This window comes from Centruroides vittatus, unplaced genomic scaffold, assembly GCF_030686945.1.
Source record: "Centruroides vittatus isolate TY-2023 unplaced genomic scaffold, ASM3068694v2 contig_425, whole genome shotgun sequence".
Taxonomy (NCBI): domain Eukaryota; kingdom Metazoa; phylum Arthropoda; class Arachnida; order Scorpiones; family Buthidae; genus Centruroides; species Centruroides vittatus.
This window is the reverse complement of record NW_027122231.1, coordinates 835,368-857,874: the sequence shown is the minus strand read 5'-3', so window position 1 is coordinate 857,874 and position 22,507 is coordinate 835,368. Positions and strand designations below refer to the sequence as shown.

The 22,507-nt window shown below is 34.1% G+C and overlaps 2 protein-coding genes and 1 non-coding gene across 3 annotated transcripts; 1 reads left to right on the top strand and 2 right to left on the bottom strand.

Moving 5' to 3' along the window:
• Nucleotides 1-236: 236 nt before the first annotated feature.
• On the bottom strand, nucleotides 237-3,077 carry LOC136976823 (ATP-dependent RNA helicase DDX19A-like). The gene is made up of 9 exons (XM_067272211.1): nucleotides 2,947-3,077; nucleotides 2,506-2,598; nucleotides 2,314-2,416; nucleotides 2,075-2,189; nucleotides 1,722-1,899; nucleotides 1,325-1,562; nucleotides 881-1,043; nucleotides 609-800; nucleotides 237-301 (listed from the first exon to the last, which is right to left on the bottom strand). The coding sequence occupies exons 1-9, from the start codon at nucleotides 3,057-3,059 to the stop codon at nucleotides 237-239; spliced, it is 1,260 nt and encodes a 419-aa protein (XP_067128312.1). The 5' UTR covers nucleotides 3,060-3,077.
• A 2,998-nt stretch (nucleotides 3,078-6,075) lies between these two features.
• On the top strand, nucleotides 6,076-7,797 carry LOC136976843 (piggyBac transposable element-derived protein 4-like). Its single transcript, XM_067272231.1, has one exon. It carries the CDS (start codon nucleotides 6,076-6,078, stop codon nucleotides 7,795-7,797), a length of 1,722 nt encoding a protein of 573 aa, XP_067128332.1.
• Nucleotides 7,798-15,358: 7,561 nt separating this feature from the next.
• Nucleotides 15,359-15,441, bottom strand: TRNAS-ACU (transfer RNA serine (anticodon ACU)). The gene has a single exon. It is a non-coding gene; the product is annotated as a tRNA-Ser (tRNA).
• Nucleotides 15,442-22,507: the final 7,066 nt, after the last annotated feature.

The following is a 22,507-nucleotide window of genomic DNA, read 5'->3' as shown; positions in this document are numbered from 1 at the left end:
ATTATCATTAAAGTAAATAAAATTATTTACAACTAAAAATCTTTGCCATTAAAAAACACTATACAGCATCTGTAAGGCGACCTTCTCACGGGAAAGTGTATTAAAATAATAACATTGATTATTTTAGATTATCTGTTTACTGATAATCACATACAAATTAAAACTCGGTATGCTTTCGTCATATCAAACATAGAAATATAATGCAAAATTTTACGGCACAAATCGTATCCTAGGACTCAATTCTGTTCGAGTGTTTCGATTTGGTCTACGTCCTCGGCATCCAATCGAGTGATCTTGAGCTCTGAAACAGAAAATTCGTCACGTTTAAAATTTCCATCCGTGTTCAAACTTAAGTCATCTAATTACTAAATTAAAAATTCAAAAATTTGCTATGAATTTGCTAAAGCTTCGGCCAAAGAATTGCACTTGCAATTACTTTCTACATTACACTTATTTTAAATGAATTTGTTTAAATTAATTTAACAAAAGTCTAAAAATAAAAAATATTTTTGAGTGTGCAGTATAACAATTAAAATATTTGTTTTTCTGCACACATTTACGTGTTAAAGAAAACAGAAAAACCAGTATAATTATCACATTTCACTTACTGAAGCAATCTTCAATTTTTTCCAACATGTCCATTGTTCTTTTTCCATCTATCATGTTTATGGCAATTCCAGATTTTCCGAACCTCCCTGTACGCCCAATTCTATGAAGATAGGTCTGGCAATCCACGTTACCATTCTGATCGACGGGCAAATCAAAGTTTACCACTAAAGTAACTTGTTCGATATCGATACCTATGAAAAAAAAATTGCATCTTATTATGTCGAAATGAATGCAATTTCTATTAATTTACCAATAATAAGAACTCGCATACCTCTCGCACAAACGTTGGTTGTAATGAGGACCTTCATTTTTGCATCTCTAAACATCTTGATAACAGCAATTCGTTGCTCGTTGGACAAATCACCAGATAAAAGGGCAACTGCGTGTCCCTCTTTTCTCATCTTTTCGGACAGCCAAGCAGCAGCACGTCTTGTCTGCAATATTCATTTAAAATATTTCAAGTTTTTATTATAAGAAATGAAATATTTAATGAGTATTTTCTCATTTCTCTGCTGTTACGCAAATTTTTGCCTTAATTATAAATGATATTCAATGGCGTATTAACAATGTTACTAATTTCTTACAAAAACATTTTAAATAAGAAGCTTAATTTCAGTCTAATTTTTCATAATTAATCATTTTAATTAATTCGCAATTATTTATTTATTTATGTATATTGTATAGTTTACAATATACATAAATAAACAAAACTTACCTGGCAAAATATAATTGCCTGGCCAATGGATAAAACTCCGTATATATTCGATATTGCATTAAATTTCTCCTCAATATTCCGGCAAAACACGTAATACTGTTTGATGTTGTTCAGGCTCTCGTCTTCTTTCTTCAGCCGTATAACAACTGCATTAGGTACAATCAATTTGGCAAAAGCCATAATTTCTTCAGTGTAAGTGGCAGAAAACATCATCATCTGGCACTCGGGTGAAAGTTGACTGTTAAAGACATAAGCCGTTAATTCTCTCATCAACCACTCGCAGGACACATTAAAAAAGCTAAAAATAACTTCATAGATTATAATTATAGATATATGTCTTTTTTTTAAATTTTACACAGGATTTCATTAAAAAAGGTCAAGATACGCTTTAACTTACTTGTGAATTCGGATTGATTGATCGTGATGGCCTTGGGTGGCGATCATGATATCGGCTTCATCCAGTACAAACACCTTAATTTTCTTAAGATCGAACAATTTGAATCTCCTGCTCCAATCTAACATTTTTCCAGGGGTTCCAATAATAACTTGCTCCGATATCTTTTCACTTCTGCCTACTAAAGCAAAAAAATAAGCAATTATTTCATGATTACTTTTCTAAATTTTAAACTTCATAGATGAAAAGTTTCAACTGGCGCTTCTAGACCGATTTTGATCACTCCTCATCTGTGAAGCAGGAATATTGGTGAGTAAGTCAGACAGAAGACGATTGTATTTTAAAACAAGACTTACGTGTCTCTCCTTTCACCGCAAGACAAATTCCAATTCTCGAAGAGAATTTTGTCATTTGCTTTGCAACACATCCGGTCTGTTCTGCTAACTCATAGGTTGGCGACAGAATTAATAACTGAATTCGCAATAAAATGAATTCAATTTAGAAACCTTTTTCACTCGTAAAGTTTCTATTTGCTTCCTAAATTCAATGTTTTGACAAGTTTCTTATATTAAATAAAATTAACATAAAAGATTACCTGTGGAAATCTCTTATGTGGATCCACTCTGTTCAAACCGGCCAGCAAAAAAGCGGCAGTTTTTCCCGTTCCACTCTGAGACTGAGCGATCAGGTTTTGAGCTCTGTTTTATGACAAAAATTATCGCAATTACATACTTTATAGTTGCAAACTGCACATTTATAAATAAAGTAGGAAAGTAAATGTACTTACGGATCCGCAAGTAACGTTGGAACTGTTGTTTCTTGTATTTTAGATGGCGCATTGAATCCCATTTCGTAAACACCTCTCAGAAGTTCTGGACGCCTGCACATATGAATAGAAATGTGTAACTTGTTTTATTATGTTACTAAAATATAACAAAATAATTGTAAAAATAACAATTGATGAGATATTATATTCAATTTATAGTCAAAATACGTTGAAATTTCTAATTGTTTACTATATTCTGTTTACGTTTTAAAGTCATTTTCTTCGCGTGTTATATTTATTTACAGAAATATCCAATAAAGAATTTAAAAACTCATCTAAAATTATACTGTTTTAAACATAAATATATAGCCATGTCAATTAATACTATAACGAATAACACTTTTCACTTAAATATGGGATCGAACATAATATTTATTTTAAAATGTTAAAAATTACACTTACAAGTTTAATTCTTCGAAAGATTTGACGGAAAATAAAGGAGAATTTGGATTCTTTTTCTCAACTTCCAGATTTTCAGAAGTACGAATAAGTTTTGTATGTAAAAATTTTCTCATTAACGATGCCTCCCCAAGGGAAATTTCTAAAAACATAAGGAAAATAAGTCAAGACATATTCAATTTCTTTAATAAAATAATATTCGTATAATACGGTTAATCACTTTAGCATTAATATCTGAAAAATTGCAATAAATTTAGAAAAAAACAAAGAAATTTAATGGATTTAAACCAGTTTATTGCCAATTTTTAAGCGATAACAATAAAATTCATCGTACCAGGTTCATTGAGTTCGCCGTTAACAACAGAATTTTCAGTAAAAATTTTTGCTGCAACGTTTACCGTTGGTACCAAGTCATTTGCAGATTTGATCTTTATACTTTCAATCTGTAAAATATAATTAAAAAGTATAACATTGTTGCTAACTTTCTGTCAATCTTACTAATTTATTTAAAGAAATTAATTTATTTATTTTTTAAGTTTTTTTATAGAACGAACAAATTTGCAATAAACAATAAATGCGATTTAAAGTGTAGATCTAATGATAAAATAGTAGTCTAATTAGTCAGAAATAAATCGTAAAGAAGCACGTGGTAAGCTGTCAAATAAATTGAAAACAAACCCACGTGTTTCATTCAGTAATTATCATAAAAATAAAACAACTTAATTAAAAAGGTATTTAAACTCTCATCTCTTCATTTTTAAAATTAAAGAAGGATTTGGTTCAATTTTTCTCAAAGTTCTATAAATCTGTTTGGACTTCTTTAAAATACAGTTCATACACGAAGCATTTTGATTTGGTTTAACCAATTACCTTGTGCGATAGACTTTTCTCCCGGTCTTCTGCCCATAGACCCGAACGTGCCATCTTTCTATCCATATTTAGCTTCCAAGTAACAGATTAAAAGAAATTTTAATGAACTTCTTCAACCATAGACAACTAACAAAGACAACTCCGTAGATTCTCACTCTCAACTTACTAACGTCTGACAAACGTCACTCCATTAATAGACAAAAAACGCCACCTAGTGTCGAAAAGTTACCGTAGGGGCTCGAGCGGAAGCCTCTCGGTGCCGTGTGCAAAAGTGTGCCCCCCGTTTTTGTTCATAAATCTTGATCTGTACTAATGACGTGAAAATAAATTTGTGGAATTGTTTGTTCGATTTCGGAAGAAAATTGCCTCATTTGCTTTCTTTGCATACGCCCGTGAACCAAGACTATTTTCATTCATTTTAAAAACTAGTAGCCCGGGACGCCCCCTAGTGGGCGTTCTAGCAGCAGCGATGTCATTCCTTGGTATAAATAATAAATTCCTATTACAAATAAAAATTATAATATACCGAATTTCTCATGGTGTATCCTACTAAAACGCTGTCAAAAACGCAAAAAAAAACACATCTAATAATAATATAGAGAAGCCCCCTATAACACGGTAGATACGTTCCGCGTTATATGAATCAGTGTTGTACGAGTCAAATACATGAGCCAATCACAACCCGGCATGTGTGCAGTTTAGGGGCTACGGCTGTTTGAAAGGTTTTCTTCCATAAAATTAATCGATTCTAGACTAATTTGATTCAACATTTACAAATCACTATAATTTTTTGGCAATAATCCATATAAACTATTGTAAGGAACGGAGTCCGAGCGTTATTTTTATTTTATTATTGTTTTTCGTTTTATTATATTTTGTTTGGGGCTTATGTTTAGTTAGGACGAAGGGACCTTAAGACGCCCACCACTCTCTTATTAGTAACCAAAAAAGAAGATAATAAACCAACTCACAAAAGAACGAGCGCCGTAGGAAAAATCAAGCGCACTTGTGCTGCCCAGCGGAAATAAACAGTCCGCAGAAAAAAAATGGAGGGGGATCCCCACTCTCACTAGAAAAGAAATACTTACTAAACCGTCATAAAACATCCCAGAAAATTGTGCTAAATGCTTTGTAAACGGTTTATAAGATTTTGTCGGAGAATTGAAGCTGCCAGAAAGAAATTTGATGTTAGAAAAACTAACAAGTAAGTATGTAAATAAGGGGAGTAACCTAGCTGAATTGTGACGTCACCTCACAGCATAAAACCAGCACGCTAACCGAAGACGATCGAGGTCCCTCCACGGGTTTTTGTATTCGAGGGGGCTACACTTCACTAACGGGTGCCCGCATTGCGGGGACGAGGAGACTACGGCGCACTACTGGTTGCATTGCCCGAAGTACGCGGCGGCCCGCCGGGATTTGGGCCGGAGCATGTCATTGGCCCCGCTTTACTGGCCGAACGCGGCCAACAATCCAAAAGCTCACTTAGCAAGCCTTGAGATGTACTGTACATAATACGGACAGGCCGCTTCTCGTAGGGAGGTGGCGCCGTCTATCGGAGAAAAGGCGAATCAAGGCCAGAATCTCCATATAAACCGGAGGAGAAGTGCAGAAAGAAAGACGGTCGAGGTGTACTACTAAATGAAAAATTCGAGCTACGTCCAGATTGAGAATTAGGCGATCCAGGGTGTTTAATTAAAGAGGAATTCGATTTGACGATAAAGGATTGAGGAAACAGGTTCCTAGTATAGTGAGGTGACGGATAGACGTTTAGTTCCTAAGTATTTGATTTGTCGAATTTCCAAAGGGAAATTAATCTTAAGTTAAGCTCGTCCCTAGTGGTACACATAGGTACCACAAAAATTTTAAAATACCTGAAATTTAGAAAATGCATTACAGACAAAGGAATTTTGTACCATATCGGGATTTTGCTTTATCGCTAAGGAACTGGCAACTGTAGAGGGCGATTTAGTCATTCGCTTAACGTATACTACACGTGTATCGACGAAAGATTAGATTTTTTGAGTATCTTTGTTAAAAAATTCTTAGTTTTCGTTGTCTATATCAGTAAAATTTTATATATTTTAGAAGATTTATATGTATAATCCTTGTCAATATTCAGGTAAATAGATTTAACTTATAGTTTCGTTTTTATTTTGCTATTTTTTCACATGGTACACATAAGTACCAGCCGGATTTTTTAATGGTACACATATGTACCAACAGGTCTTTTGATGAACACATTTTTATTTCAGTATTAAAATGAAAAGATCAATATTATCCCAGAAGACTTTCGATTGTATGGATGACTATATTTCTGACATTTCTGTTTCATCTTCCAATGAATATGAACCGACTGATGATGGGTCAGAAGGTGAATACAGCTATAGCCAAGATGATCTTGGAAAACCTTCAACGTCTAAAAACTGTCAAGTATATGTGGAGGATTCAGAAACTAGTTTCTCTAGTGATTGTGAGCAACAACAAAATATTAATATTTCTAATCAGAGTTCTCTCAATCGTCTTATTCATTGGACAGTTCCAGATGATTTATTTGAGCCTGCTAAAATCATCCCTCCTGAAAGAAGTTGTAAACTGCTTGTGGACATCACAAAGCAATCAAGTCCATTGAAAATATTTCATAAAGTTTTCCCTCATTCTCTATATTTACATATAGTAAATTGTACTAATCAGCGTCTTCTGAAGCTAAACAAAGCTAAGAAAAAAAAAGAAAAACTAACTGATAAAGGTGAAATCCAGAAAATGCTAGGGTGTATGCTCATAATGTCATATAACCATCTTCCTAGCCTAAAAAACTATTGGAGTCAAAAAGAGTCAATGGGAAATCGATCTATTCAAAATACTATTTCTCGTGATCGATTTATGCTTGTAATTTCTAAACTTTACTTTGCTCCCCCAGAAAAGCCTGCAAATGCTACAAAAACATATTATGTCGATGAATTAATTTCTTGCTTGAAATACACCTTTAGTAAATGTCGGGAAGATAGTCAGTTTCAGAGTATAGATGAATCAATGACTAAATTCAAAGGACGATCTTCGTTGAAACAGTATATGCCCCTAAAACCGATAAAACGGGGCATCAAATTATGGCTTCGTTGCGACTCTGATTCTGGATACACATATGATATAAATGTATACTCTGGTAAAGATTCACCAGTAGCAGATAAATCAGTAACTCTTGGAGAACGTGTTGTCAAATCGCTTGCAGCAACAATAAAAGTACCTGATGTAGTCCTGTGTTTTGATCGCTTTTTTACTGGTGTAAATCTATTGGAAACTATTAACTTTCCTGCAATAGGTACTATTATGGCTAACCGCAAAAATGTACCTGGCATGCCAGACAAACTCAAACGAGGAGAATTTACATTCAGATGTACTGACACAGGAATATTGTGTGTAAAATGGCAAGACACAAAGGAAGTTTTAGTAATGAGTAATTGCCACAAACCTGATTTGACAAAAATTACTAAAAAAACTAAGACAGGTGAACAAGTAACAATAGACTGTCCACAAGCCATAGCTCTATATCGACAGAAAATGGGTGGAGTTGATCGAGCTGATCAATATATAAGTCTGTATAATCAAGAGAGAAAATCCACCAAATGGTGGAAAAAAGTATTTTACACTTGTCTAAGTATGTGTGTAACAAATGCATGGATTATGTACAATGACTTGAGAAGGAATGCAAAGAAAGTTTCTTATCTAACATTTTTGGTAGATCTTTCTGAAAATTTGATTGCTGAAGAAAAGAAAAACAGCAATTTACCATTACCAAAAAGAGGGCCTTCTTCAAAAAAAAAGAAACTTTTTGGAACAGCATTGCATCTTCCTGTAGAAGGTCAAACAAGAAGAAGATGTGCTCGATGTGCAGAGGAAAAAAAACAAAAAAGAACAAAAACGGTTTGTCAAGAATGTCAAATTCCTTTGTGTAAAGACTGTTTCATGTTGTACCATACCAAATAATATATATTTTTTTTAAATGTATTATTTGCAATAAAGTGATTCTGAAGCATATGTTGTAATTTTTTACCTGCTGGTACATATATGTACCATGTAAAAACCCTATTGGTACAAATATGTACCATCCCCCCTTGACCACCCAATTAATTAAATTTAATTTCTTTCACAAAAAATCTTCAATTTGACTTTAAAGTAACTCACCTTTATTGTATCTTTGATTTTGGATCATAATTTATATTCAGGGACGAAAGGGTTAAGTTAAGCTGTAGCTGATTTTTATTGTCGGGTTGACTTGTTGATTTTCGTTAATAAATTTTGTTTTGGATTATAGACAATTGTACATGGTTAAATTCGATTTACTAATTAAATATTTTTGAAACTTTTGCTTTGACTTGATATTGTCGTATTCTTACTAATTTTTTGGTGCACACGTAAAAGCCCAGGGCTGGCAAACTAATCTCGAATCCGCGTAAAGTACCCGTTAGGTTAACAGAAGTTTTACCGCAGTTCGTGTCGGTTTCCCAAGATACTAAAAATAGTAATTTATGCTATAAACAAAAAATTGTAGGATTACTTACCGAGTGTGCACCGCATAAAAAAAGTCTCACATAGAAAATAACTTGTTTTAAAATCGTAGTCTTAGTTTCTAAGGAAATTACCTTCCTCTTTGCTTTGTTTTTTGCTCTCATTCATTTTCAGGGATTATGTCTAAACATCAGATATAAAATTTTAGGATTTTTATTTTAATAGAAAAAATAATACAGTACATTTACCTTCAATTTACGCTTTGAAATGAATCTTGTCTTAATGGTCCAGGAATGTGAAAGCACTTTGAAGGTTTAATTAACGTAATTAAATCAGACGTAGAATTTATTGACTACAGCTGTCAGCACTTGACTGCATCGTCTTGTCTATCGTCTGTTTTACATATTTTTGTCCAGGTGGTGTTTTGTTGACTTAAAAAATAAATTATTTCATTTTTTGCATATTCATGCAATAATAATACTATAATAAGTTCATTTATGCTAGAATAAGTCAACGTGAGACATGACAAAAGGCATGAGACTAGTCGCCAACTATACAGCACAAATAAAAACAGGTTTGACTAACTTAACTTTGGAGATATCATTAATAAAAATATAATTTTTATGACCGTTGAATAATGTTTTTTAGTAGGTCCAGTGCTCGTTTAAACTCAACGGTTTGTACAATATCCGCTATTGGTCCAGATTCGACCAATCCTGTCGCGACACGAGTCGGCGATGACTAGTCTTTCTCACAATAAAACAATTCTTTGGCAATCCGTTAATTCAGCCGGAACGTTACAGAAGACTCTTATGAGGATTACACGGTTGATTCGTCCTGCAAATTTTATAGGTCGATTTTGTTAAACTTTTTTCATTTTACACTCCTCTCGTGATATATAAAATAAAGTTTAAACTTTTCTTCTTTCATGAAGGAAGTAAAAAATTAAATGAAATTGACTTCCTTGAGGTCGTTTTCGAGATACAGGAAGGTTCAAATTTACAATGAATCCAGTTGTCTAGAACGAGCGCGCAATATTTTCTGTTTTATTTATATTTTTATGCCTGAGACTACGTCACTGCAGCCGTAGCGACAAATGATGGTCGTTGATGATCCTGGAAAGGAATGATATTAATTTGTTAACTGTTCGACTTAATTCTTTGTTCGTGGTCGGATAGAAAACGAACTTTGCCTTGTTATAGATTCACATAAAATAATTCTAATATTATTTAACATATTTGTTTTCACAACAACAAAAGAGTCTTAAACAATATGTCAGGCCTGATCATACACTAGGAAGCAAATAACTACAGCTTAATAAGTTTTTTAGATATCGCAAAAACGCTATAATTTATATAATAGAATTATTACGATTAACTGAAGTGCATTTCTGAACTTTAGTTCTTTCTTCAGTTTGAATATTGTTACACATAAAACCAATGAACTTTCTAAAAATCCGGCAACGAGTTGCATTAACTACATTTAAAACCCAGTGTGACGCCAACTGTCATGATACTTTTACCATTTAACAATAAGCCATTAATCTTTTTTATAGATAACCAATCAAGCAACTTAGTACAGGTGGTCAGTGCAGTTCATGGGGTTACAGTATAAGCGAATTTGACATGGTAATAATCTATAAGAATACGATAGCGGAAAGACATGCGCATGGAGCGACTAAAATGGTGATACTGAAGTATGTTGTGCACGTTCGTGCATGTATTAAAGTTCAGTACACTACTCGAAATGGGGAAAGATCAAGATGCGGTAGGGAGTCTGTATACGATTCTGTAGTTAGGGTTCGTTGGTGTATGAGAAGTAAAAAATCCATAAAGCTCTTGTTTTTCTTTAAATGTCTCTTTTTAATCCGAATAAAAATAATTTCGGTAGACTATCACACAGCCATCAGGTTACGTACTTCTTTTATTATATTTCCATATGCATTTCGGGTTTATTTAATTTCTAAGCCCTTCTTCGGTGTAATTCTACTAACATTAAACTATAATTACTCATTTAACAATTTTGACGCGTGTAGATTATATTTGACATTAAAATATCTTATTTATACCTAAGGCCCTAACAAGGGGCTCACCGCTTTTTTTATATAAAAATTTTTTCATCCCATTCATATGATAATTCTGGTTTTGTTTTCACAAACCATGGCCATATATCGGATAATATTAAAAAGATTTTCTTAAATACGACAATCAAATTCACAAAGGTTTTCACCTTTTTAAAAAATAACAACAAAGTGACCGTAATTATAATATATCCGTTATTAATAATAATAAAGACTAATTTTTTACAACATATAATACATAGAATACATACCTCCTTTGTTATTTTTATAACATATAATAGAAATTTCCGTAAATACATTATTTAAAACTTCTCCAAGGTGTTTTTCTTATCCTAAAATAAAAGTTTGTAATAACTGTAATTATACTATTTTATACGCTATTTACAATGATAACGAGAATTGTTTAACAAATTAAGAAAAAATACATACTTTTACAATATATTTCCTTTCATTCATTTGCAATACATTACAGTTTATTACTCTGAAGTTACTCTTTTACCGTCGCGCCCTCTACCATATTATACCACTGTTGATCAATTTGCATACCGTTTGAAATATTAACTAAATTTTCACTATTAGATTTATGATTTCAATATGTTCTTTAAATTTACGTTTGTACTTATCTTTTTCGGAATGGAGTATTTTTATATTTTTTCTGTCAATCTGGCAATTACTATTTTTGATGTGGCTGAATCACGATGACATATTTTTTTAATCTTATAGCTGCTTCGTGTTCTTTAATTCTGACATCTTACTAGTTTCACCGATATATTTTTTGGGGTTTTGACAGTTACAATTAATTTTATAAACAACACCTGCTTTTTTAAATTTATCAACATTCGTTTTGTAGTTTTTCCTGTCCCCTCTGTAAACGCTATGTGAAATTTTATTGGTCAAAGATGGGGCCAAAATTATATTTTCTTTTTTTAGAATCTTGCTGCAGTCTTTAAAAATGTTATTAATATAGGGAAATGCTTTATATTTTTTGTCTTTTTTATATTTAGTATTAAATCTGTTTTTATAACACTGTTTGTGCCAAAGTTTTAGATTATTCATTGGGTAATCATTCAATATAAACTTATTATCTAATTCTTTTAATTCCATTTTTTGTTCTGTATTATTAGTAGATCTTGTATATATATTTTTTAAAAGCCATCATGTACAGTACGTATACTTTTTAATAGTGTCTGGAATGCTAGAGTAATAGTTGATGGTTTTATTTACGTTACATATTTTTTTTTATACGTTTTAAATGAGAATTTGTCAACTTCATTAGTTATTGTAATGTGTGAAGCCCGAGCGATACTCGAGCTCATGTGTTTTTGATATCATAAAAATGTCAAATCAAGGGAACAAGCTTTTGATTCTGATCTCGTAGAAATTGGAAGGATACTTTAAATCGGGAAATATTAAAGCTATTAATCGAGAGAAAAATGTTCTTTTTTTAACCTTAAAAGGAGATGCAGCGCTGATATTATGTATCAGACTTATAAGAATTCGAAACAATTGAATACGAGCAGAGGTTTCAAGTTGCGATTAAATTCCCTTGATCGGAATAAAACACAGTGTCGAATTTAAACCTTTCATAGCTCGAAAAGGTCGGTCGTCTGCCTAGAGACAGGAAACCGACCAATCAGGAGCTGGAGATCCAGGGGAGAAAGATCTTATAAAAACCTGGATTTCAAGGGCAAAGCAGACTTTTCTCTGCCTTCCCTTGTGAAGACTTCTCCCAGCTTCTGTCCGTGTCAACCACTGTTCAGACTTTCCCCAGCTAACAACTATAATCAACTGTCCAGACTTTTCCCTGCCTCTACAAGTGGACACCATCCGATTGAACTTCGGGCTTTCACCATTCGTCACAACCTCCCACGGTCGAGCATCAACTGTCTGCCCCGGGGCCAACAACCGAACCATCAAGAGCCACCAGAAGACAAGACACGCAAGACACACTAGATTGTAAGACAGTGTAAATAAACGGGTTTGTTTGTCACTGCAGCTATTTGCCTCACTTTCCTTCACCCCACATACGATAAGTCCTGACATTTGGAAATCTCGAATTCGGCAACCTCACAAATGTCTAAGAAATTTATTTGGTTCTGTTTTTCTAATTCAATATCAAATTTTATATTTTCATCTATATTATTTATTATATTTAATATTGTTTTATCATTTGTTATTTTATTATTATAAATTAATAAATAGTCATCTACATATCACACTCTTTACACCAGGAATATCTTGTATTTTTTCGTCTATGTTTTTCATTACCAATTCGGCATTGACAGCAACACCTGAGAAACAATAACAATATATCTTTTATATAAACCACTGTGTGGCGCAATATATTGTCAAGATGTTCTCAGCGCAATTGTAAAGTTGTCGACAGCCAAATGTACGGTTTGTTAAACACTTGATGATTAATAGTTTTAGCATTTTATCGTTTTGTAATATGTTTGTTTGCTTGTTAAGTCACGGCAACGCAACACTTGGCGATCTGCCTAGGGAGATGCCTTTTGGGAGGTCTTTTTAAGGGTAACTGGCCCCATATAGGCGTTACAGAGGTGGAAAAAACCCAGAAAATTCCACGTGGCCAGCCCGTCCTGCCGACTCACGACCGAACTCCCACTGTTCAGGGAACGGAACCGCTTGGCCACTGGTGGGCCCGAGTGTTGTAATAAATTCTTTCGGACAATTTTTTGCCTTATATTTAACAGATGCTCACTTAACTGACGAGGACCATTAACACCGGTGTCGAAATGCATTTTAGAAGCTATATAAAACATTAATTGTTTTCGTATGTGTGATAACCCTTTCATTGTAATAATATAAAATACATTTGTTTTAAATATGTTACGATACTTTTTTAAAAATCTTTTAATACTTTCAATTATTATAAAATGGGAGAAAGCTTAATTTCGAAGTTAGACAAATGTTTCACCAAAAAACGATAAATGCTAATAACGAGTAAAACTTTTATTAAGCCGGATTCCACTCGAAATACGACGAACAACACCACACTATCTTCCCACTCCTCGACCTTTAACCACAAAAATTTAACGACATTAATTCACCTAATACACAAACCTCTCTGCCAAATTTCACAAATTTTGAACAAAAGGTACAGGACATTTTATGCTTTAAAGCCGGGATGGGCAACTTTTTTCTATGTAACGGCCGCATTTTAAGACTTTTGAACTGATGCGGGCCGCATACAAAAGGAAGAGAAAAAAAATGTTGGTAAATCAGAATTATTTATTCATATATAATTATAAATTAGATTAGGTATACTTAATTTAGCTTCTGGAACTTATGTAAACGTAATATATTGGAAATATTTGGTTAAATATTCGTCACTGCTAGTTTTAAATTAGTTTCGATGTGTCTGTTAGCCGGTTTCTTGTTTTAATTTTTACTAAATTCATTGCGGGAAAAACTATTCACATACATAAGTTGTAAAAATAACGTTTGAATTTTTGCTGCATACTTCCTTAGGCTGAGAAATTGATATATTTATTCATATTTTATGCGTCTCGGGCCGCAAAATATATGAATGCGTGCCGCAGGTTGCCCATCCCTGCTTTAAAGTGAATGAACAAAATCGTCCTCTCCCACTCATATACAGAAAAATACACGAATTTTTTGCATAATTCGTCGTTACAATGTTCCATGACACGAAAAATATTTAAAAAATTTTGGCGGGTCAAATTTTGACCATTCGGCATACTTTCACTCATATATAATAGAGCCTGGAAAGTAAAAGTACAGATATATATTGTTGAAGTAAACTTAATCCCTTTTAGATCATACTCCGTAGATTTTACTTTCTTCTTTTTTTTTGTCATAGAATTGAATTCGTTTCAACATTTAGTTTTTATAATCTAATAATATTTTATACAAGTTCTTATATATTTCAGTGTTATTTGATTGATCATAAGAATATTACATACATTTGTATGCGTCTCAGTTATGATTTTAATCGATACACTTAAAATACAGTTATACCTCTGGGAACTTTTTCAAATACATCTCTCGATGTTTCTGTTTTTACTTTTACATATTTCAATGTTTGAAATTCTATCCTGTATATTTATGTAATAGGAACGTTGATGACTCATTAGTTTAATTTTAACCAGCAATATAACGTTGCAATGAGCTCGATATACAATGCACACAAACAAATATATACTATAACTAAATTTAATTCACTATAGACCTAATATAAAATATTGTACAATTTTCTTATAATAAACATACGAAACCTGCCTCTGACATTATTTAATTATTATTTAAAACTAACAAATATAGCCAAATTTACTTTTTTCTATTTATGTGCGGTTTTAGAGGTCCAATGCCACCTGCGTTCAGTAAAATATTGAAGTCCTCCAAAATTTCATCTAACTTTTGCTGTAGATGAGATACGAAATTTTCGAGATATATTTTTACGTTCATCCGAAAAATTAATCGTTAGTTCGAGCTTCCATATGACTAAACAACTGCACTTGAAACTTTTTCGGTTTGTATCGTGCTTAAACAAATGCACAAGTCGTTCAGCATGGAACCGTCAACTTTATACACTCGTAACCATCCTGTCACCAGAGGATTTGCGAACTAATTGCTGTTCGCCTGTAAGTTACGATAGTGATTCGAGTCGACAGTGACGTCACCAAATGTCGTTGGACAACTTCTCACACAGCAAACCAGAACCCCTGCATGGACAAAGGATGAAGTGCGACGCCGGTAAATGCAAGATGTTAAAACTCGTATAAATACGGCTGGTCGTTAACGAATGCGTAAATATTTGCCATCGACCTTGGCAAAAAGTTTTAAGTAAGAATAGAACAATTACAAGGCTAAAGAGAAATATTACAATGCGATTTCTTCGCGTGCGTTTGACCCCGCAAAATCGTTCCGAGCAGCTAAACGCAATCTAAAAAAAGACGCGGCCAAAAAGTACGTTCCCGACGAGGGTGGGATTTGAACCCATGCGGGTAAAACCCAATGGATTAGTAGTCCATCGCCTTAACCGCATCGGCCACCTCGTCCCGAAGCGCATTCCTATCTTTCGATACTTGCATTTTCGCCAACCACTCAACGCTTGGTAAGAACAGTTGCACTTGGAATATTGACTGCGAGTGATCGGGTGATGGCATTGTCGATAACACGGGACACTGTCTCACTACGTGAGTATTTAGTCTCCCGAACACCGAAAACTTGCTTTCGACTCAGACGATGTGGCGTCTTCTCGACTTCTTGGTAATGATATGGCTTTTTCCTCACAGGATGAATGCCACAGTAACGCTACGAACCAGCTGAAATCGCGCCGGTTAGTTCTGTAAGCAGACAAATCTCTGAACTGCAAGCCGTAATCTGCAGCAACATTGTGGAAGAATCGAGTTACGCGGAAGCAAAGCACTTGACGTAAATTCACTGATGTTATGTTCGTTCTGTCGATAGTTCCAGCTGGTAGAGCGGTGGACTGTAGTGGCATAGCTATCCGTAGGTCGGTCGTTCAAATCCGCCTTGACGGACGTGATTGTTTTTTTTTTCTCATGTCTGGCGTCAAAATATATAAGAAACAATTTCCAACTTCGCGATTCGACTTGTTTGGAGAACACGAGGTTGGACAAACCCAAGCGGGTTTGTCCAACCTCGTGAGATTTCATACATTATTTTATCTCATTTTTCTCATTGCAGACGTCGAGATCGAAGGCTACAGTTACGGCGGCAGTCCGCCATTTCGTGCGCAGTTTGAAGAAAAGCTGTAACGAGCAGTTGTACTTTTGCGTGCTATGATTGTTTTCACCAAAGCACTTGTTTGACTCGGCCGAAATAAATTCGAACATTTTAAGGCGTGAAAGAACTGACAGCCCATCGAGATGCGTCGCCTGGAAACGCCTGAAGAGAAGATTAAATATTTGAACTGAAATAGCCTAAGACGGACACTTGCTTTCGACTCACTTCACTCACTTGATCCGAACACTTGTGTTCGGATATGCACGTACGATCAACTAAGAAGAAAGAACAGGTGGAAGTTTGTTTCCGCGCATGTGAAACCGATGCGAAAGTTACGCCCGAGAACGCGTTACAGCGTGTTCCGTTCTATCCGTGCTTTATTGCGTTGCGCATTGCAAACGAAACCAGTCCGAAGATTAGATAACGCCCTGTGCGGGAGCGAACAACTAAAATTCTGTCGGCATTTCAGCTTCGGAATGAGAAATAACAACCACCAGAGGGTGTAAAATTTCAGTTGGTGCCAATTGCAAAAATCGTACCCCTGGCGGGACTCGAACCCGCAATCGCCGATTTAGAAGACCGATGCCTTATCCATTAGGTCACAGGGTTGTCTCGTACGGTAGCTTTTCCTATTCTTCAAATCGCCTGCGAAGTGTTAAATGTTCGACTGCAGCGACAGTAGCATGTTTTAATTGTTGCCCGTAAACCGGGAAATCGCGAAATCAGTTTTAAAATCTGCTGAATGTCTTCTTATATTTCGGCTGTAGTGTGCGCCGTCACAGATAAAATCGGGTTGTTTACGGTGGAAAGCAACATAGCGTTTTCCACGGCTTGCATATTGTCCGTTATACCGTTCGAGGAATAAAAGTTTACAAGTTGTGAAAGTGCATGTTTATTATTATGTAACATAGTAAGTATCATTTTTCCAATGCTAGCCACCATTCTAATATTTTTGTGGCTATGTTGAATGCTCTGTCTGCAAGAAGAGTCACGAGAAAGGTCACAATCAAAGCTGAATTCGATCTTTCACCGATCATAAGACGACATTCCTTCTACGACTTATGTTTTCTCCGTCGCAGTTTGATATAAACAAAAGGTGTCGGACTACAAACATTTTTGTTCTTTGCCTTTTTAATTAAAGAATTAAATTTTTCACTAAATTGACCGATTTTCGCGGATTTCGTGACGGTTCGGACTTGTCCGGGACTTCACAAATTGCACGCTCGTAAAGATGAAGCAACTGATATTAACGAACGCACTGTAAGACGTCTGTCTAGATTCTAGAACATTACTTGATCCGTCCAGGTGCTCCACTCTGACAAACGTCTGGAGCCCTGGTAAATCTTAGCTCTAAATTATGTCGCTACAACGAACAGCGCCAGTCGCGGGAACTGGATTTGTCAGTTTCGGGTGGTGGTTACACGTCGGCCTTGTCTTTGTTCAGTCTTGGTTAAAATAGAATGCCCTATATGTTACTTATAATATAAATAAAATAAAGTTTAACAAAACACATGAGAGAGAACCATAAAAAGAATTATAGAAAGGATAGTTTTAAAAATATTTAAATATAGTTTATGTTTAAGTGACCCTGTGTCAGGCGCGCGAGGGTTTCACGCATCCTGGGGTGAGATTGGGCGTGCGGGGCTCAATCTCACCCCAATTTTCAAAAATCAATTTTGTAAAAATCATAATTTTTTCGTGGTTTTTACATTTTGGACACTTGTGGGAATGTGTTTTTGATGTATCAATCAACAAAACTACTCAAAATAATATTTGAGTAGTTTTGTTGATTATATCATTTTTATTTATTTATAATGAAAACAAAAAAGTATTACGTTTCAGAAATTTTTCGGGGAAAAAATCTTCAACTTTAGAAGCGGTTTTTACAAACTATAAACAAGTCTGCTGTTATCTAATCGTTGAATCGTCTTCCCGTATGTGTTTTTTAAGTGTTCCAACCATTAAATGCTTTGTCACAAACCCTGGGCCAAAAATATTTCAGTATTTCTAAAAATACATCCACTAAAACTCTACAGCAACTAGAGATAAAAAGGCAGATTATTGGCAGATAACATCGATAGTAAACTTCTTTTACACTGTAATTGGTTACTTTCTTTTTCTGTTATCAGATCCACCAGTAAAAACAATTGTCGGAAAAATTCCCGCCAAATGCACGCCCCCGCAGACTAACACTTCCGACTTATGTAAACAGTTGCTATAAAATTGCTATAAAATCGCCTGTTTTAATCGTTTTTTTCACTTCTAATTTGCTAACGAGAAGTTGTTTGAACAAATAAACATGTTTTCAAGACAATTTAGCAATAAATATTCCCAGAAAACTCCACCTTTCCGTTAATTGGCCTTTAAAATCTTGTTTATACGTCTTCTATGCTCTCATTCGTCATTTTTATTATGACTGATTCAATATCAGGTAATGACCGTTTTTTCAGTACACTAACTCGGCTCCACCCTCTCCAGTGGTCGCGGGTGCATATGCACCCCCATGCATTTTGGCGTGGCTTCCGATGAAAAAATTTTTTTTTGCACGAATTTGAAACTTTTTCAGTGCGATCTTCAGTACTTTGAAGGAAGGTACTGAAAGCATCATTTTTAACCATAAATTACATTAAAAATACACGCGTTCAAACTTATTTGGGGTGCAGGTGCACCCAGTGCGCTTAACGCAGGGTTTTTCAGAAGTTTAACTGATCCACCGCTACGTCTAGAATGGTGAGTAGAAACTCGCCATTCTAGACGTAACGAACGTCATTATCGAACGTAAAGAATTGCCAGATGGCGGCGCTCGTTCGCCGTTCACGTTTTGGGCTGAATACGTGCGCCTCAATCTCTTTATTGACGGGTAACTCTAGAGCAGAACTCGAAAAGAAAGGAAAGCAGGCTATGTCAAAAATAAGCGAATGTGGAAGGAAAAACAAGTTGATCTTCAATCCAGGAACAACGACAGGAATCGTCTGGAACAAGCCAGGCGCTCCAAACTTGTAGAAGAGAGTACCGATGATTCGGATGAAGTCAGAAAGTATAAAAATAAAGAAAAACATTAGAGTCAAGTTAATCCCTAAATATTTAAGCTTCTTTGGACCACACATATTGAGAACATTTGTAAGAAAACAAGGTTAATCTTTCAGTCTTTCTCTAAGGTCGCTGATAGCGACTGGGAGCTTGACTCTCATGCTAAGAACACAATTTATAACAAGATATTTATTCCAATAATTACCTACGACTGCCCAGTTTGGAAAAAAGCCACTCACAAAATACATAATAATAGGAAACCAATATCAGCCCAAAGGAAAGCACTACTGATTCTCACCAAAGGTTACAGAATGACTCCTACTAACAGCTTCCTGATAATCGCAAGTAAAGTCCCCAAGGATCTCGAAATCAAATATCACGCATTAAAATGAAAACTGATACACAATAACGACATCACCATCGGGAGTGAGAGACTTAAAAAAAACGATTTCAAATGGAATATCCCGTACGAACTAATCCAGAACCCAAGTATAAAAAAATATTTTTACTCTTAAACATTGACAATCATATAGACGTGTATCCTGTAAACAAGGTTATCCCCAGGGTACATTTGGGATACAATAAAAATTTATTCATTTCTAAACAAACAAAACATAAAATAACATTTTTTAAATTTTATATTTTGTCATCAAGTTTTTAGCCTTTACAGCAAGTTTTACATATAATAAATAATGATGTGATCATGACAAGTAGGATCACATATATTTGGGGATGATAGATTAATATTACAATTGTAAGATTAATACTGAACTCGAAAAAACTATGCGAATCAAAAAAAATTCTGTTGTAATGGGCTTAATCGCTTCTTTCGTAAGCATATTTAATTAAAATTAAAAAGTTATATAAAAAGTAAGTGTTTATATCAAATGAAATAACATGTCTATCAACAGTCTACAACCAAATGATTTAATTTATGATAAACATAAAATGATTTGAAAGGTAATGTGAAACAAAAAGCATTCATGAAAAAGAAATTGTCTAGAAAGACTGGCGATTAAGTTAGCGAGTGACAAGCAAGTTGTTCATACTACATAGATGAGTCGATGTAACGGATAATCACGTGATACTCAGTAAGTCACACAGCAGGCTTAGCTACAGTGAAGAGTCGTAGAGAGATGACAACATACCTATCCCATCACCAGTGGCGTAGCGTGGGTGTCAGCCGCCCGGGGCGGAGGAAAATTTCGCCGCTCCCTTATTTAGGTATTTTTACAAGATATTATTATTTATTGTGAAATTTTGCCGCCCCCTAAAAGTGCCGCCCGAGGCGGACCGCCCCTGCCGCCTCCACTACGCTACACCACTGATTCTATTTTTCCGTTTTCGCAATCGTTAGAGAAAATGATCGAATTCCCGACATGCTTTCTCACGATATTTTATTTACCAAGAGCATTTTATTTGAAACAACTTTTTTTTAAACAGATTTTGGTTGAGGTTCGGGACGATCGTCATACTTTCCCTCTGTTATATATAATAGCCGAGAAACTAAAATTAAAATACTTAAGTGTTAAATTTAAATATGTAAAAGATTATATATATACTGTATAAATTCAGTTATATACCGATATACTTAAAAGAAATATAAATATATAGTTAAAAAGTTGAAATATCGAACTATTTAAGAACGAATAAATTGAGGGGAATTTGATATTAAATTAAACAAATTGTATTATACCTCAGTATATTTGCGATGTACTAATTAATGGAATGAATTCTAATGGTCCAGCCAAAGTTAATTGTTATGATATAAAATTGTTAATTTAAAACATATATTAAGTAAAGCGCTAATAAATATTTGTTCATGCTAATACATCGAAACAAACAGTTTTAATAGTTAAAGAAAAATGTCAAAATGATAAATCAGACTTAATCTTAACAATTCAATGTTGTAAATTTAGGGGCGGACTGGCCATGTGGTAAATGTGAAAAATTCCACATGGGCCGTATACAATTTGGGCCGTTCTTCTAAATACAGTATGTACATAATATATCGTTTTATTCGGTTTTATTTTTACAAAATTTCATTTATTTTTTTTCGTTAAGTAAGATAAATTTCAATTTTTAGGTGTAATATAGATATATGTGTAGGCCTTTATCGTTTTCCGGCGCTACCCGAGTCCGAAGTTAAATTAGTCCGGCCGACCCGAGCCTAATCATACTACATTGGCCCGACTCGGCCCAAACGCAAAGCATTCTAGAAAAAAAATAATCAAAACAGACAAAATTGATCATTTGTTTACGTTGCTAGAAACTATTCACCACCCCTATAAATCTTAATGCTAAACTTTGAAAACACGAGTTATTAGTTTTCCACCCAGCCACCAAAACGCTGACTGTAGTCATAACAGATTTAATGGCCAATTATATCATTTCCTTTATTTTAGGTAAGTAAAAATTTTATTCAATAATAATTTCTTTATATTCCAAACGATTTAATTGAAAATAATCTATTTTTTAGGTTCAGCTAACTAATCTTTAATTTGCCATTCACCCACGGTGGCGTTGTTTGTAGATGGCAACTTGCGGCGTTGCACAAAATATTACAAAACAATATAACGCTATATAAAATAAAAATTTTAAATATTGACATCTAGCCGTTTGTAATCATACTAAATATCAAGAGCCCACTTCGTACATATATTCTAAACATCAAAAATGAATAGAAAAAAAGACATTTGTTTATTATTTATGGGCTGGGCCGGTAATAATTTTTTCCACACAAAAATTTTAAGGCCAGTCCGCCCCTGTGTAAATTGGATGAAAACACAACGTTAAGTATACGAAACAATTTTGAAAAAAAATGATAATAACTGTATAAAACTAATAAAATTAACTTGAACAAATTTAATTATATAGTAAAATATAATAATAAAATGCTTTGAAAAAAAAGAAAATAAAATGCTGAATTTTTTAGATATTGCCATTGATATTACACAAACACCACGGTTTTAAGAAATACGCCAAATCATGTGATTCTTGTATCTCAATTTACACGAAAAGAATATATTTGATATGTATATAAATAAAATTTAAACTTCTGAGAACAATAAGAATAGAAAACCAACATAAAAAAATAAAAAAATATATGTCAGACACTTTTATTAAATAACTATTTCAAATAATTAATAAATGGCTAAATGAACATAAATCGAAACAAGAAGAAGTACCAAAAAACCAAATTTATTGCAAATTAGAATATATCCAACAGTATTTGAGACAGCCCAGAAGATACTTAAACCATTTAATATTTTGTTAGCCCCGGTATTCAATAGCACAACAGACAAGGTAATTAAGAAACCAGAGATCCAATAATATAACTTCTGA

What these genes read in the sequence shown, in the direction of transcription:
- LOC136976823 (XM_067272211.1), bottom strand. Translation starts at nt 3,059, where the DNA reads ATGAGAAAATTTTTACATACAAAACTTATTCGTACTTCTGAAAATCTG. An exon ending in TCTTTCGAAGAATTAAACTT is followed by an intron (nt 2,599 to 2,946) that starts GTAAGTGTAATT and finishes TCATATGTGCAG; the next exon opens with GCGTCCAGAACTTCTGAGAG. An exon ending in TGCGGTGAAAGGAGAGACAC is followed by an intron (nt 1,900 to 2,074) that starts GTAAGTCTTGTT and finishes TTTTTGCTTTAG; the next exon opens with TAGGCAGAAGTGAAAAGATA.
- LOC136976843 (XM_067272231.1), top strand. Translation starts at nt 6,076, where the DNA reads ATGAAAAGATCAATATTATCCCAGAAGACTTTCGATTGTATGGATGAC.